Here is a 17,135-nt window from a genome sequence, read left to right as displayed (position 1 = left end):
AGCCTGTTCCCGGTGCGACGCGGCAATTTGCGATTTCGCTATTACCGATTCGGTAATTGCTAATTCGGTATTACCGAACTCGCTATTAGCCAAATCGGTATTACCGAACTCGCTATTTGCTAGTGGGGCCGTTTGCGTGCCCCGCTATTAAGGAATCGGTAAATTTAGCGATTTTTAAGGAATCGCTAAATTTTACCGAATCTGTTGATGCATGCCAATTACCGATTCCTTAATGGCGATTCCTTATTTTTCGCTATTAAGGAATCGGTATTAGTTTGGTTGATGCATATGCCCCTAACTGTTTTATGTAATGATTGTAATGTGATTTTATGACTCAACTGTCGAATAAAGCTTGATTGATTGGTTGATTGAATAATGCAGTAGCATAATAGATTTGTAGGTGCACTTTCTGCTTTCCAAGTATCTGAGCTTTCTGTAAAATATCTTCTCTATCACATTAATGGGGCAAATACATTAGCACTGGTCACGTTGGTGAGCCCGGTTGCAATCATCAAGCTGGCACACTGTGAGCCAAACCGAGTGTGTAAACCTTAACACATGATATGGAGTTTTGCAGAGGTTTACTCTGTCACAAACATGACGAATATTCCATCCGCCTTATTACAAGGAAATTATATCCTATGAGACATGTAATAAGGTAGATGGGATATCCGTCACATTCGTGATGGGGCGACCCTCCACCAAACTGAAAAACAGGCCCTTAGTCCCTGAAGTGGAACCCTCAGTAACCAGCCTTGTCTCCGGGTAGCCTATCATGGTGCCCCTTTAAATGCATTTAGGAATGCTCACCACTCTGCCGTTACATCTAGAAAGCCCCTCCGCGTCCACCACTTTGCACTCCAGCAACGCCACTCTATCTGTTCTTGTAGCTGTGTATGTAAGCAGTTGTGTAAGGCTTTTTCATGCTAGGGAGTTGTCTGTGTGCTTGACATAACCTCATAGTAGTCCTATATCAATCATCACTGTATCTATGTTAGCCCCCAGTGAGGAAGTGATGAGTATCAGTATTTATGTAGCGCAAACCTAGCTTTGAAGCAGTGGAATGCTGTACATTACAAGAGAGGTTGGGATACGATATACAAGATCATGCACATCAAGTCAGGAGTACACAAATTAATTCTAATGGTAGACAGTAGCAGTTGTGATTGGTGATTGCATTTAATTCCCTATAGACTACTACTTTCTCCAAATTTGATAAGGGATTTAAAAATGATATGGATGTAATTTTTGCACCGACGATTGTGCCATGAGCAACAACATTGCAGTGGAATGGAAAGATTAACATGGATCTTAATGTAATCAAGGAAAGTGCCTCCCTTCCGTTGGATAGTAAACAGCAGTACTAATTTGGGCGCAACGAGTGTCTCAGACTTCTGGGCCATGGAACAAGCATACCTGGTACACTAGTGTTAACTATGCCCATGGTGGGAGGGCGTGGCCAACCGCCAAGCATGGCGGACGCGAGCTAGAGGAGCTCCATGCCAAGCCCTGAAACTGTGGCAATTATCCTGATGGCACTAGACGATCCGTGCTCTTCAATTGGCGCCCTGGACACCGGAGTGTCCATGGTATGCAGAGACTCTGAAAACGAGTTGTTTGGTGATCGATTTCATCCTAAATGGTCCCATGACGTCTGGAGCCGAGTCTGTAATGGGAACGCTGTGCGACCCTGGAGCTACGGATTTGATCTGTTGTAATGAGTAAAGCTGCCCTCTTGCATGCCTGGGTGATAAGATCTGAGTGCCAGTCGACTACAGTGAGATGCGGATGGCCCGGAGCGCCTCAAGATGGCGGATGGAGCTCTGATACCGTCCCGAGCAAGGAGAGGATCGGTGAGGGGGATGTGAACGGTCAATGTGAGCTCCCTGCCCCTGATTACGCTCACTGCATCGCGACCGGCCACGGGTAAGTGACCACCAGTTTTGTGAAATAGGGCCGACGTGGGGCTTATAAGTGAACTGCCTGGATCTACACGCTGCTCCGAAGCGGCCAGCATGTCAATCGGAGGTGAGCTGAGCTGGGCGGCCTGATCGTAGCGAGAGGGGCCCAGATGCAAGCAGCTACGGAGGGGCTGGCCGGTTGCAGGGGCTCATTGATGATGACGTAGTGACTCCCTGGCATGTTTTCGTCACCCCAGCTCAGAGGTGCATAGCGGTGTTTACTGGGGCGACATATCGGCACGGTGAACTGCTATGGGGTCGTCTGTGCCTGGGACTTCGCCGTGGTATGCTGCGCATAGAGAGGATTGGGGAGACAAGTTGGGGCCCCTATACAGTGCAACGTGAAAGTACAGCTCACGGCTACAATTAATATGTCAACAGAAAGGAGCACAGCGGACTAACCATAATAGAGGGGCCCCAGTGACTGCTGTTGTTCCGAATGCAAGGAGGAGGATGGCCATTTGATGCAGGTGTGTACTAACGAATGTCTTACATCTTACTGGGTACGATCCCCCATCCATTTGCGCAATTGCCAGTCAAAAAGAATATTGGGAGCCAAGGTAAGGACTAACTGAACGCTGCCACAGTCTCTGCCTTGTTTACGCACAGAGCCTTTACAGTATTGGTATAGTGAAGTGGGGCCAAGTTGAGTACAAAACGGACACTCGCTGGTATCAGTGATTCAGATTGAGCTGAAGTAGATGCACTGTGGTGTGGAGAGCGCAAAGTAGCCCTGTGACGGGTAGGTGTGAAACGCGCAGTGATCCGGCGTGGAAATACCGAGGGCTGTGAACTTGTGTCCAACGAGTGGTGTTGTAGTGTGAGCGCGGGGAAGCTGCCTACCCTGATCCCTCAACATCATGGGGCGTCCCAAGACCAAACAACCGGACCCCCCTTGCCACCGGACGGCCCACCGGGAACGGTACAAGACACCCAGATGCAAAGCCCTGACCTAGATGTGATTCCGCCTACGGACCCCACTCAAAGTGAGGACAAACTGGATTTGATACTAAAGGAAATACGAGACTCCCATACTGCTATTGAAACTCAAATCGGTACAGTAACTACCAGTTTTAATTTACTGAAAGCAGATCACACAAAGCTGGTGGACAAGGTCAAATCTAACAGAATAGCACTGGATGACCTCATACCCCAGCAGACAGCGCACTCCTCTCAGATAGAACAACTACAGCGTCAATTGAAAGGACTTCAGGACAGGGTGGATGATGTGGAAGGGAGATCGAGACGCAACAATGTATGCTTACTGGGTATACCGGAGAGGAGCAAAGGTGCCAACCCCACCCACTTTGTCGAACAATGGCTGCAAGAGCGGGTAGCAACAGTGGGTCTCACAGAACATTACAGTGTGAAATGTGCTCACAGAGTTCCGCCTAGGTCCCCTCTCCCTGGGGCACCGCCTAGGCCGTTCATAGTGCGGATCTTGAATTATAAAGATCGGAACACGATATTGCGCGCGGCCAGAGAGAATGCTCCAATAACTTTCGAAAACAAAACAATTTCTCTCTATCCTTATTTCACTCTGGCGGTGCAGAGGGCGAGGGCTATGTTCCAAGACGTCAAAAAGAAACTCCGGCTCCATAACTTGAAATATGCACTGTTATTTCCAGCTCGCCTCAAAGTTATCCATGATCAAAAAACCTTGTTCTTTGGCAATCCGGAAGAGGCGGCAAATTGGATGGAAATTACCCTGTCACCACCGACATCATAGCACTCTTCTCAATCCAGGTGAAGACAACAGACACAGCGTGTTCGACGTGACAGAACTGACAAGAGGCGCCAGACTGGACCTGGGAGCGGAGAAAACCCGTCGCAGGATCAGGTCTCGGAAAGTCAAAGGGGCACTATACTGATGGCAGTACTATTGGCAGCACACGATGCGCAGTCAGTAGCAGAAACTGTGGACTCTTCTGAAGACGCTAATGCCCAGTCTGACTCTGAGGGTAGTGTGGCACTGTTTCCCCTGGTCACTCCGCAGACTATCAATGACTATTCGGGTTGACTACAGTGCTCTTCTTCTTCCGCTGGGATGGACTGTCAGATGAGTATGAACCTATACAAGTTATGCTGAATACGTCAGATGTATGGGTACCTATGCAAGTTTTATCACTGGATGGTCTTGCTGTTTGTATTATAGGTTCTAGGATAGGGCTTTGGCTGGAGCTCTGAAGAAAACGAACATTGAGTATTGTGTGCAGTGCGATATGAGGCGGGTGGTGGCCACTCCCCCTAAGGCGAATGCACTTGGTTATGGAAACTGCAGAGTTTTTGTTGAGTTTCTTTTCATAGTTTGGTCCTCTAATGTTGTGTGGGGGAACCTACTATTGGGAAGTTTATTGGGGTATGCGGCCTCAGCTACATGTAGTACATTTGATGGTCAGTGGACAGGGATCTCTGTCCATAGCAGATTGCTCTATAGGAAACTCAATGACTCAGCCTAATAGAATAAAATGCACATCCTGGAATGTAAGAGGCCTGGGTTCTGTATACAAAAGGCATAGAATTCTGGCGCAATTAAATCGTAGGACGGCTCATATAGTACTTCTTCAGGAAAACCATTTAATGCATGCGGAAGCCTCTAAGCTTCACAAGAAATGGAGAGGTCAATTATTTTCTACTTTTTACTCTGCGTTTGCCCGCGGGGCTGCAATTTGGGTCCGAAATGGCACCCCCTTCACGCTCTTAGAATAACGGACTGATTCCAACGGGAGATATGTGCTGTTGCATGGTCTGTTGGATGGGGAAAACGTAGTATTAGGGAGCATCTATGCCCCAAACACATAGCAGGACACATTTCTTGAGGTCCTTAGTACTGCCTTGGTGGGCTGGGAGGGCTACCTGTGGGTTTTGGGTGGCGATTTTAACACAGTGATGGACATTGATTTGGATAGATCACACCCTCTCCTTCAGGGTGCAGGATGTAGGAAGCAAGCGGATGCTCTCCATACATGGGCCGGGGGTTGGGGTATGGGAGACATATGGCGTGAGATGCACCACACTGATAGAGAATACTCGTTCTTTTCGGCGCCGCATGGCCTCCACACTCGGATAGGTAGAATATTTTGCTCACTGCATTTATTAGTAAACATTGCAGATACCACGCACTTAGGCAAAACCTACTCGGATCATAACTCGATCGAAGCCACACTACTTTGGGGGAAGGTCTCAACGCCCATACCAACCTGAAGATTGCACCCCTCACTATTGGAAGACTCTGTGTTCCACAGTGCTCTCTCTACAGCCATAGTTAACTACTTTACTGAAAACACAGATACAGCTAGCACACAACAAATTGAATGGGACGCCTTTAAAACTGTGATATGGGGGTGGCGATCAGCAGAACTCGACAAGCTTAAGGCAGTTCAAAATAGGCTAGGCACATTAGAACAGGAAGCAGTATCGAATGACGCAAGCAAAGCAGAGCTACAAGAGATGCACGTAACACAAGCTGAAATTCTGGAAGAACTTCTTATCCTAGATTACCGATTATTCACTCAGAAACAACATGTGAATGCAGATAGGACAGACCCTCTGCTTGCTAGGATAATTAGGGATGCACCGCCAGTATCTCCTATTCTTGAAATAACTACCCCAGATGGCGCTGTTGTGTGCACCCAGTTTGAAATTAATACTGCCTTTCGAAGGTATTATGAACAGCGGTATGCACCCTCAGAAGAGGCAGGGTAGGATGAATATGAGGCATTCTTTGAGGGGCTACAACTCCCACAGTTAATTAGTGACCACACGTCAGATCTAAAATGGCCTATTACTAATATGGAAATAAAGGCAGCGATTAAAGCCCTTCCCCGTAACAAGTCGCTGGGTAATGACGGATTGCCAATAGAATTCTATGCAGCTTATTCTGAGATGTTGGTTTCCCACCTACAAGAATTATATCGGGCAGCACTTGATGGTGGCTCCCTCCCACCCACCACATTACAAGCGACGGTGGTCTCCCTTCCGAAGCCGGGCAGGGACAGCAAAGATATGGCAGGTACCGACCCCTCTCACGCCTTAACACAGATTATAAGATTCTGAGTAAGTTGCTGGCAAACACTCTTGCAGTATATCCCTCGACTGATACACACTGATCAGTGTGGATTTGTACCGGGTAGAATTACAGCGCTCAATATTAGACAGCTTCACCAGGTATTGTCTCACACACCTGCAGATGCTTCTCCATGGGGTTGCATCTCCTTGGACTTACGTCCACCATTTGACTCCCTACAATGGGGTTGCATGTTGAATACGCTACCTAAGTTTGGAATTCCGTTGGAATTCATGAAATGGGTGCGACTGTTGTATACGAACACAACGGCGCGTGCTGATACGGGCGCCCACATCTCACAACAATACCAGGTAGGCGGGGTACTAGGCAGGGCTGCCAACTCTTACCCTTACTATTTATTTTAGCGTTGGAACCTCTCTTACATAACTCGGCAGGCCATAAAGGGATACGAATAAACAGTGATGTGCATGTAGTTTCGGCGTATGCGGGCGACCTCATCTTATTTGATGACTATGACTCAATCCCCACGCTTTTTTCGGTATTCCAAACTCTCCCTCAACGAGAACAAATCATATGTATATTTTTTTAATGACATGACCAGGGCCGAACCAATTCGCTTTGGCAGTTGGACCTTTCAGACTGCGACTGTTACTTTTAAATATTTGGGTGTCCAGATATATCGGGATGTGGAGGATATATTAGATGGTAATCTGACTCGAGCTATATCAACGCTTAGAAAGCAAATACGGTTCTGGACTTCACTACCTATATTGGTACCACGACGTGTTGCCATTACTAAAATGGTGATACTACCGAGGCTGTTATATTACTTCATCAACCTGCCTATTATAATTCTGCTTCAGACGTTTAAATTATTGGACACTCTTCTCATTGAACTAATATGGGGTTCGGGATGTAGACGTATAGGACTTCCCAAACTACAGATGGCCACAAAACAAGGGGGAATGGGAGTCCCAGATCTGCGAGCTTATTGTTATGCAGGCCAACTGCAATGGTTAGCGTATTGGATTGCAGGCCGCAACTTACGAGAAATAGCTATGACTCCCCAGGCATGGGACAGAGGGGAACTACACGCACTGCTGCTACCAGGCAGCAAAATTCCTCCGACGGCGCTGCCACTCTTGCGGACGGCTTTGTTGTATTGGAGGAAGGCAACATGATACACTAAGGTAACAGCACCTTACGCCCCAAACATACCCCGACTGGGAATCCCCATACCATCGGGAACGGTGACTCTCAGACACGTAGCGGCATGGGTGGAGACGGAGGGTTTCCACGCTAGGCACGTTCTTTACCAACGGTAAGTTGATGAATCATGATGCATTCGTGAGAGAAATGGGAGTGCCGAATTGATTGTTTCTGCTCCACGCACACATCTCTCGTTATATCCGAGCAATATGGACCCCGGGGGGGGGGAAGAGCCATCAACACATGCACTGACACAAATGCAACATCTGATGGGTAACGGTAGTCACCTGACAAAATGGTTATATAGGGGTATCCGTACACACACTTTAGCATCACTTCAGTTGACCTGTGACAGGTGGGACACGGATATTGGCCGTGCACTCACGGATAAGGAATGGGAGACACTACTGGAACACCCGCACAAGGTCTCTAGGAACCCCAAATTTAAGTTTATACAGCTTATGATTGTTCACCGAGCGTATTTGACCCCGCACAAACTAAGCCTGATGTTCCCAGAAGTGCCGGGTGGCTGCCCTCGCTGCCACTCCCCAAATGCCGGTTTATTGCATATGTTATGGGACTGCCCGAGGCTGAACCATTACTGGTTATCACTGCAAGAAATTGTGATTTGTGTAGCCCTGACGCGGAACATTAAGTCACTGGAATATTGCTTATTAGGATTAGGTCCCAAGGGAGAGAAGGGGAGCCCTGCCCGCAAATTTGGTAATCTGGCATTGATCTTAGCAAAAATAAATATAGCTATGAGGTGGAAGGCTGCCAGATCGCCCCCATTATTAGATTGGTATAATGAGATGGTCCGCTGGGGTAGGCCGGAGGGAGCCGAGCTAAAACGAGAAGAACAAAACGGGATGCGAAAGATACCTATTTCGATAGAATGGAATGCAATGTTGGAAGAGTTCACGGCCATAGACCTGCAACCATAGAACTGGCACACACATATCTGTGGTGAAAGCTTGGTTATAACAAATAGGAAGAATACAATGTGGGACAGTTTAGCTTTGTGTGTACTGCTCATGTCATGGAATGTACATGTGACATTGTATGTAACGGTTTCATACTGTGTGGTTGACTAATAGGCATGTATAAAAATGTTAGTCTGAGTCCGGGGAAGGGTGGTGGGAGAGTGTGAGAATTTCTTGTTTTCTTTAACTTCATTTACAAATGCAATGTTTCTGCTAGGAACCACTGGCTATAAGATTTGTACTGTTGTGAAAATCAAAAAAAATATGTTATAAAATGTTTTTTTTTTTTAAACTAAGCCCATTAAATCAAGGGAGCTATCAGATGGTGCATTAGATCTGTTCTGTAAGTACCGCACTCTGGGCTGGCTTTGTTATGCCGAGTACTTGACTGATGGCATCATTCCTCCACCACTAATTAAAAAATGTAATAGATGTGTGTTGAGTGAGAGATGTTATTGCAGTGTATAGAAAACCAGTTTTATTTAGTGCTGAATAGGTCCAACAAATAAAAAACACACTTGCTTTTTTCTTTTTCTTGTTGAACAGGCTTCCTGTCATCGGTATCCTGGTGGAATCAATCTTGGAAAACACTTTACAAAACATTGTATTTGAGGCTAACCGTGGTGAGGTGGTCCTCACTGCCCGCCCCCGAGTTATAGCACTCCCCCCGGCTGCCCATAGGTAACTGAGCTGGAGGGGTCAACAAAAATCTTTCTTAAGAAGCACTATTTTATTCAGATTTTGACTGACCTCAATTCCTTTTTTATACCAAGGACTCTTGATAACTTTTGTGATGCTGGAAGACACCACTTACTTTGGATATGGAGACTCGCTCTCATTTTTTAACACCTTTTCCCTTAATCTGCAGTCCACTGAATTTAAATTGAACGGTAATGATTTGTATAATACCCAAACTGATCAATAAATATATTTTGGTAAATCAGAACCTTGTCAACTTCTTTACATTTGAATGCAAGTTTTCATGACTTTCTGCACTGTTGGATATTACTTTTCTTTTTTGCTGTGAGCAGTGAATCAGTTTTGGACCACTCCAGTAGAGAAGAATCTAAGCAATTGACTGCATCTTGTGAATCTACAGACAAATCCTATTAAACGTTTGAAAAATGTATGTGTTCTAAGTAGGATATTGTTCCAGAGAGTCAATTAGCTACTATTGCCTATCCTAATTAATTTAATGTGAGCTTTCTAATTTTTTACACACTAACAGCATCTAGGAGCACTAGAGAAGGCCCAGAATGCCATGTATTGACCAGAAGTGAAAGCAACCAAGTGTAGGGCATTATATTCCCAAAGCATGGTAGGTGGAAAGAAAAGGAAGTCGGCAAACCAAATAAAAGCATTTAGAGATTAACCAATTTCAGATTCACTTTGGATAGTTACCAGTTCTTCATGGAGCTAGAGAGAGAAAAGTGGTTGGTACATTAGGACAGCCTAAGCTCTTAACGGTGTTTATAGGCTACTTGCAGAAGAAAATCTCAAAAACGCTGTCCTTACTGAGTCATGTCACACTGGTGTGAGATTAATCAACATCCATATTGAAGCACAAACCATAAATCACAATTAATGTCCATTCTTCTATTTTCTACAACAACAGATAACTGTCTTTACTGATTCCTCGCATTTAGAACATTTCTAGGCACCATACTGTATATGGAGGCTTTCAAGTAATATCTCCCATGTGCCGCCAAATGCCATCACATGGCTCAGCTGATCTCATACCATCCCGGAAATGACAGAGCAAACCCGCATACAGGTATCACCCCTGTTCACTAATGTTGGTTACTTTCTTTTGATGCCCTTAAACATAGATCAAGAACTCCAATCCCAACTTGTCAGTCTTCTTATGTCTTCTAAATCTTTCATACTGTGTGCCAACTGGATTCAAGCAATGCCATAACTACAAAAGGAAATGTTGGTTGCAGGCCCCCAATATATGTTTATGGTGCCTGGGCTCAGTTTACAACTCAGAGTTGTGCTAAGTGAGATTCAAACCCTTCTTGCCACTCTGCAGGAAAATGGAGCACAGGGCCAGGGGGTCCTCCGCCCCAAGGTCAACTGAAGCTCTGATCTGGGATCCTGCCAACACTTTATCACCCAGCCAAGCAGGAGAACCCCCTCACCAAGCCTATGGGAACTCATCCTAGGCTCTAAGTAACAAAACGGGTAAGAGAATGGAGCCCAGGGTAGAGACTTTTACCCCGGGGCCAGCTGAAGCTCTAATCTGGCCTGGTCAAAGCACCTCATTGCACCACATGGCAGAATATACCCAATCACAGTCCAGGAAGAGGTTTTGAAAGTATCTGAAAGAGAATGTAGACAAAGGTTTCATTCAATACTCCAGGCCTCCTACTAGGGATCCTAACTTGTTTCCCCCAAATTTGGAGAACATAGTCTATAAGGAATTAAATGAAATCACCATTCACAACTGCTATTGTCTACCATTCATTTTACTGGATCATATCAAGACGGCTAAAGTATGCACCAGATTTCGAGGCACATATAATTTAGTATGCTTTTTGTTAGTATTTGTTGGTATTCTGGTGTGTCTTCACACCCCATGAAGCTGAAGGGGTTGCCAGTTGGAGTTCTGCTGTGCCCTCAAGACATGATGCTGGACTTATATTGACTCCAGCACCTACTCTGCGGATGCCGGTTGATTATTCAATACCAATGCTGATTATTAACCCGAACCAATGTTGGCCTGCTCCAGGCCTATGCCCAGCTATGAAATCACAACAGGTGGTTGTACACCCAGATTCCAAATCAAGGACTCTACCTCAAGGCTACATGGTCAAAGCCGTGTTCATGCCTGCCAGTCAGGCCCTCAGTGACCTGGCTATCTAACCAAGAGCCTTCTTGTTCAAGCATCAACAAGAAGGATCAATTTGAATTGCTTTCAGATCAATCATCCGGATAGGCAATAGATGCTTCTCTTTGGCTAGTCTTGCCCTTAGGCTTATCAGTGCAGTTTGGCTTTTTGATAGGTACACCCACCCATGCTGGCCATGCAGGAGTACCTCAGAGTCTCTTTAGCCAAGACAATCCATGATGTCAGCATGCAGCTAAGAATGTATATGGAGCTGGCCTGGATTCTACTGGCATGCAAGCATCACTAAAGTACATGCCATTTGATAGCTCCAGGCTCTGTGGAGAAAAAACTGATTCAGCACTGGAGTGATTTAAGGACATCCTCGCTGCAGCAACATATCTGGAGCTTGTGACACCAGCTAAACAATTTCCCAACCAATACAGACAATTCAGAGGCCAATCCATGGGGCTAGATTAGAGATGACACCAGCTCTCCCAACCTGTTCTGCAGCAACTGGCCCAGTCTTTTCCAGGGTGCACACATGTCACTGGTAGAAATTGTTCACATCTGCAGTGCTCAAACTCTTCCTCCCATACTGGCCCATTTTCTCCTTGACTAGAGAACAGGGAGGTGACCCAATATGTCAGACAGGTGGGTCTTACATATTGTTTAAAGGGGCTATGCCCTTCCCTTCATCTCCTCATCACACCTAGCATCTTCTCACCACACCAGAGCTTCTTTCGAGGGAGCGCTCTGCAATCTTAATGTAGAAGGTCAACCTTCCGTTGTTCAAGTGTGTCATTGTTATGGTACTGCACTCAGAGAAGGAAGAACTCACTTTATTTCATAGTTCCATGGAAGGACAGATGCATCCAGCTTGTTTTGGAGCTCCACTCATTAAACACCATTCTGAGGAAGAACAGGATCTAAGTGCTCATGCTGGCTCAAACCCTGTCACCTCTGGACACATGGGTCTGAATGGAGTCATTGGACTTCTAGAACACATATTTCCATATACCTCCCCTGCAGTCCCATAGGCATTAGCTGCAGCTCAAGGAGGGCTGGAACACTTCCAATTTGTAGTCCCCACTCAGCTTACCTTTGACCCTGGGGAGTTCACAAAATCGACAGTGGTGGTGGCTTCCCTCCCACGGTTGGCGATACATATATCCATACTCCAATAACTGGCTCTTCAAGGCAGGCTTACAGCAGTCAGTTGTGGTCTACCTCCAGTCAACGGCTAAACTCCTGAAATCTGGAGGGTTTCCCATCAACAAGCCATAGTCCTACCTGAGCCCCACACAATGGTGTTCAAGGCTTTTCCACTGCTGTAGCGAGTCCTGGACATTCAGAATGTGGCCGTCATCAATCAATCAGGATTTATAAAGTGTGGCTAATCACCCAATATGGTTTCCAGGTGCTACACTCTAGGATACTCCACTCTGATGCTCTATTATGTTAAGCTCTACTCCACTCTATGACACTCTACTCCACTCTGACACTCTACTCCACTCTGACACTCTACTCCACTCCACTCCACTTTATGCCACAACACTACTCCACTCTATGATGCTCTACGCAACTCCCTTTATGCCACTCTGTACCTCTTTACTCCACTCTAATCTTCTACACACAACTCCGCTCTATGCCACTCCATAACACTACACTTTGTCACTCCACTCTCCTTTACCCCACTTTTACGCTGGTGTACAACATGACTACAACATATTGGCAAAGGCAATAGCTCTTGCATAGGCGAGACCTATTGGCTTTGCCAATGCTTGTTTCTCACAGATGTCTAAACATTTGCACTCTTCTGTTCCACGTGTAATATCTGTAAATTTTGCAATAACGTCATGTAATCCTAAACCAACATCGGGAATCTAGTGACCACAATAAGTGAAAAACCTAGGAAAAGATTTAGAATAATGTGACCATTAGTTTTATTTCAACAGCCAGGTTACACACTAGTTTTATTGCCTTTTCTTTAATCAGAAATAATTTTATGCTAACACGCAAGATCTAACACGCACAGAGGGCCAATATTTGGGTGAGATGAGGCGGCTGGCTCATCCATGAATGTACATAGTATACGCTATAGCTTCTTAGCTTAGTGTTTCTGAATGGCAGTTGCAGCTTATTTAAAAGGGGTTCAGCTTCCTGTCCCCAGGTTAGCAAACCATTTCAAGCCACCTCATGATTCTGGGTTAATCCTATGTCTCTTTGAGGGACAAATGTGAGGCTTTTTTCACTCCTAACCTCATGCATCTTCCTTGCCCTGAATGCCAGATAGCATGTGTGGGGGCCCTGCAGTGGACTATCCGGTGTCAGTGAGCCCAGCATCAGGGCTCCCTCTCTAACTCCATCCAGATTCACAGCAGATAGTTCTGGACCTTCCAGGGTGGCAGAGAAGTGGCAGAGTCATCTGTGACAGGCACTTCCCCTTCATCACCGAAAATGTAAGGTTTGACTGATGCTTCACTGCTAGGTTGAGGGGGTCACCTGGGGGTGGTGGAAAACAGAGGCCTGTGGTGGCCAGTAGAGATCCAATCCCATATCAGTCAGGCCCTCACATACAACACAACCGCCATGTGGTACTGCAACAAACAAACTGGAATAGGGTCCTGGGGTCTATCCATGAGGCCCTCTGTTTCTGGTGGTGGCTAGACCAGAAAACATCATTTTGGTAGCCAACGATCCAGCAGGATCGCTCAATGCCAGTGCAGATGAGCTCAGCAGGCATTAGATGGTTGATTAGGATGGCATCACTACCCAGAGGTGGCAGAGGACATCTTCGATCAGAGGGGAATGCCCATGGTAAACCTGCTCCCTCAGGTGTGAATGCCCTCCCACTCCACATCAGACCCTCCGCCTCTCCTTGAATTCTGCAAGAAGCTGAATACTTGGCTTTTCAATTAACCAGCATATCATAGGCAAGGCACATACACCGGCTCAGTGGCAGGATACCCTCACAGGTGATATTGCGCTTTATAAATACACATAACATAAAACCTTTGAGAGAGTGAAGTGTCCAAATGACTGCATTGTGGAGTTTCCTCCCGTTAAGTCATTGGAGTGCATTTCAGCAGGGGAGCCGTGCGTTTCCTGTGTGCGTTCCACCGCTACCTCTCCTGCCTTGAGTTCTGAGGAAGATCAGGATGGACTGTGTCCGTGTCCTCTTAATTACCCCAGACTGGGCCAGGAGAGTATGGTACCCCGAGCACTGGAGGGAGCGCCTTTGCTTTCCGATCAGGTTGTCCCTCCAGGAAGACTTCCTCTATCAGCAGCAGGGGTTAGGATGGTCCTTCACCCGAGTCTTTGCAGCCTGTACCTGCATGTGTGGAGACTGAGTGGCCGCAGCTAACCATGTTTGATCTGTCGACAGCAGGACTTGATGTTATTCTTACAGCCTGATGATCTTTGACAAGCTCTGTCTGTGAGAGGCATTGGGAGTCATTTGTCGCTTGGTGTGGTGCTCGTCACAGTGACCCTCTCAGGCCAAACTGTGGATGTATCACTCCTGCTTCTGTTGGCTAAGGATGCATTTCAGTGGGCACCGTTAAGGGTCATCTAAAGGCCCTTGTTGTGCTTACCTGATGAATCCCCTGTACTCAGATCACCTGTTGAGATGCATTTTATCAAAGGTCTGACTCGCATGTTCCTTCCGGGGACGCTCTTTAGGCCCCCGATGGACCGTGAGCTGGCATTCCTATGAGATTGTCCTCTGAGCCAATGCACAGCTAGACACTGAAACTACTGAGTCAAAATGATTATTTTTTCCACCAGACAGCCTTCTTACCCAAAGTTGTGACTTGTTCTAGTCAGCCAGTCTGTCACTCTGCAACAGGTTGTGCTCCGTCTCAGCCTTCTAGGGAGGCCTCGTTGGCTGGACCCAAAAAGGGCTTTGAGTTTCAACATTGGCTACACAGCATGTGGATGATCAGCTCTTTGGAGAATTTTCTGAAGCAAAGAAAGGGAAGGCAGTGCAGACAAGGACCCTGTCAAGAGGGATAGTTCTCTGTGACAACATTGGAGGACATTGCTGCTTCTGGCCATCTGCCTGGGTACAATATGGGAGTTTCTGCCGACATTCAACAAACACTCCTGCCTTGACAGTCCGGGCTGGCGAGGCTTTTCTTGCCCACGCGGTTGCGCAAGACTTTCTGGTCTGAGTCTGTGTGCCAGCCGCTCTACCATTCACAGGTACTCCTGTAATATCTACTCTAGAGGTGAGGAATCTGGTGTGAGTGTGATCAGAAGAACAAGGCCAGAGTTACTTTTTGTTAAAGCTCTTTCTGGTGTTTACTCCATGTAGCTTCAGATTCCTCACTACCCTCCCCACTCCCCACTCTGTGGAGTTAGCTGCATGAACTTCATAATAAGGGTACTAAGTTAGATTTTGACTCACTGTCACCTACATTTTGTTTGAAGTGCTCTGTCTGTGAGGGCGCAGAAGTAGAAGGATTAGGAAACTGAGTTGGACTTGTATGCGGCTACACTCCAGTATGTGCGGGGCTGAGTGGAGTCATCGTAAAGTCACTGAGCACCACTTTTAAGAGCATGGGAGCACTTCTATAAAATTCTCTGAGATTCAGACTTGAAGTTAAGTGGTTTGTTATTTTGTTGAACCCTTAAATATTCCTTCTTTTACTTAACTGTTTTTTTTTAATTTAGGGGCACATGCATCAAGGTAGGCTTTTTGCGATTCCTTAATTGCGATTATTAAGGAATCGCAATTAAGGAATCGCAAAAGCCTATGCATGTAGAAATTGCTGAAAAAATAGCGATTTCTAAACATTCCTTAATTGCGACTCTGAAAATTGCGAGTCGAATGTCTTCCCATTCATTCCTATGGGCCTACAGGCCCATAGGAATGAATAGGAGTTTCATTCACAATTTGCGAGTACCCAATAGGTACTCGCAAATTGCGAATGCAATTTCAAGGGTGCAAGGGTTCCAAAAGGATACCCTGTTGCACCCCTGAAATCTGCATATGAGTACATGTTGCACACACACATGCCCCAAGGGCATGTGTTAGTGTAAAATGGAACTTTGAAAAATGCAATTACCAACAAGTACAAATTGATGGTAATTTGCGACTCCTTTTAGCGAAATCGCTAAATTTTTTACTTAAATGCATTGCATTTAAGGAATCTCGATTTGCGATTCCTTAAATGCATTCGCAATTTAAGTAATCGCAATTTAGAGATTACATAAATTGCGATTTTTGCATTTGGGATGATGCATCCCAAATGCAAAAATACCAGTCGCAAAGGGGCACATTCTGAGAATCTGCCCGTTTGCGACCGGTTTTTCTTTTGATGCATGTGGCCCGTAGTCTCTTGTTTCTTAACCTCATTTCTACTGAGGCTTTTTTGGTGTTTAGGAAACTGCTATTAAGGCTGCAAATAATTTTATTCCACAAAAGGTGTACTGGTGAAGTTTGTGATATTTTTCCTCACATGGTGGGGTTTTAACGGTACACAGAGTTTGTAGATTCTACTGTAAGGAGCCCCCCAAACAAAATAGCAACAAATACCAACTTTCTTTTGTTGTTTTGTGGAAAATGGGTACAGTACTGTGCAAATAAAAACCTTTGAAATATTTGCTGTGCTAAAATCACACTTGCAAAAAAAAGAAATTCTGATAGACTTCTAGCTGGAGATTCCTCGCCTTTTGAATAGTCCACAGGCATCAGACTGGCTGTGGAAACTTTTCAGCAGTTGTCTTGTAGCTCCGGACTGACATCGTCCTGCTCTGGGAATGACGTGCAGAGGCTATGTATAGGCCATCCCTGCACACAGACGTCAGTGCCTTTCTTTTTGCGTCACCAGACACAGTTCCGGGGCTCACTCGTGTCTCTCAGAGATAATTACCTTTACAAATCTTTCCCGTGTGCAAATGATGTCCCTCCCAAAGGTGACAGGTCTGTGGGCACTGTCAGAAGAGGATGTCCGTGTGTCTGTGGGGCCACGACTCCAAAGCCCGCAGCAGCTGTGCGTCAATGAACCCAAAGGCCATCAGGGACCGCGAGGTGAAGCTTTACATCAGGAAGGAGGGGGCCCGTAGAGCTTGGGCCCCCCCGCAACGCCGGGGCAGCGGGGGCCTTTGTTACGCCCCTGGGA

General features: G+C 46.1%; 1 protein-coding gene across 2 annotated transcripts in view; it reads left to right on the top strand.

The window, feature by feature from the left end:
- CFAP65 (cilia and flagella associated protein 65) overlaps positions 1–9,089 on the top strand; it is a 684,907-nt gene extending 675,818 nt beyond the window's left edge. For both annotated transcript variants that reach the window (XM_085650063.1, XM_085650062.1), the window contains one exon: positions 8,727–9,089. In XM_085650063.1, coding sequence (XP_085506189.1) covers positions 8,727–8,865 — 139 coding nt within the window. In that variant the 3' untranslated portion in view covers positions 8,866–9,089. The remainder of the gene's footprint in view (positions 1–8,726) is intronic.
- Positions 9,090–17,135: the final 8,046 nt, after the last annotated feature.

The sequence above is a fragment of the Triturus cristatus genome, chromosome 3_2 (genome assembly GCF_964204655.1).
Source record: "Triturus cristatus chromosome 3_2, aTriCri1.1, whole genome shotgun sequence".
Taxonomy (NCBI): Eukaryota; Metazoa; Chordata; class Amphibia; order Caudata; family Salamandridae; genus Triturus; species Triturus cristatus.
The sequence above is the reverse complement of the archived record's forward strand: the minus strand, read 5'-3'. Positions and strand labels throughout refer to the sequence as shown.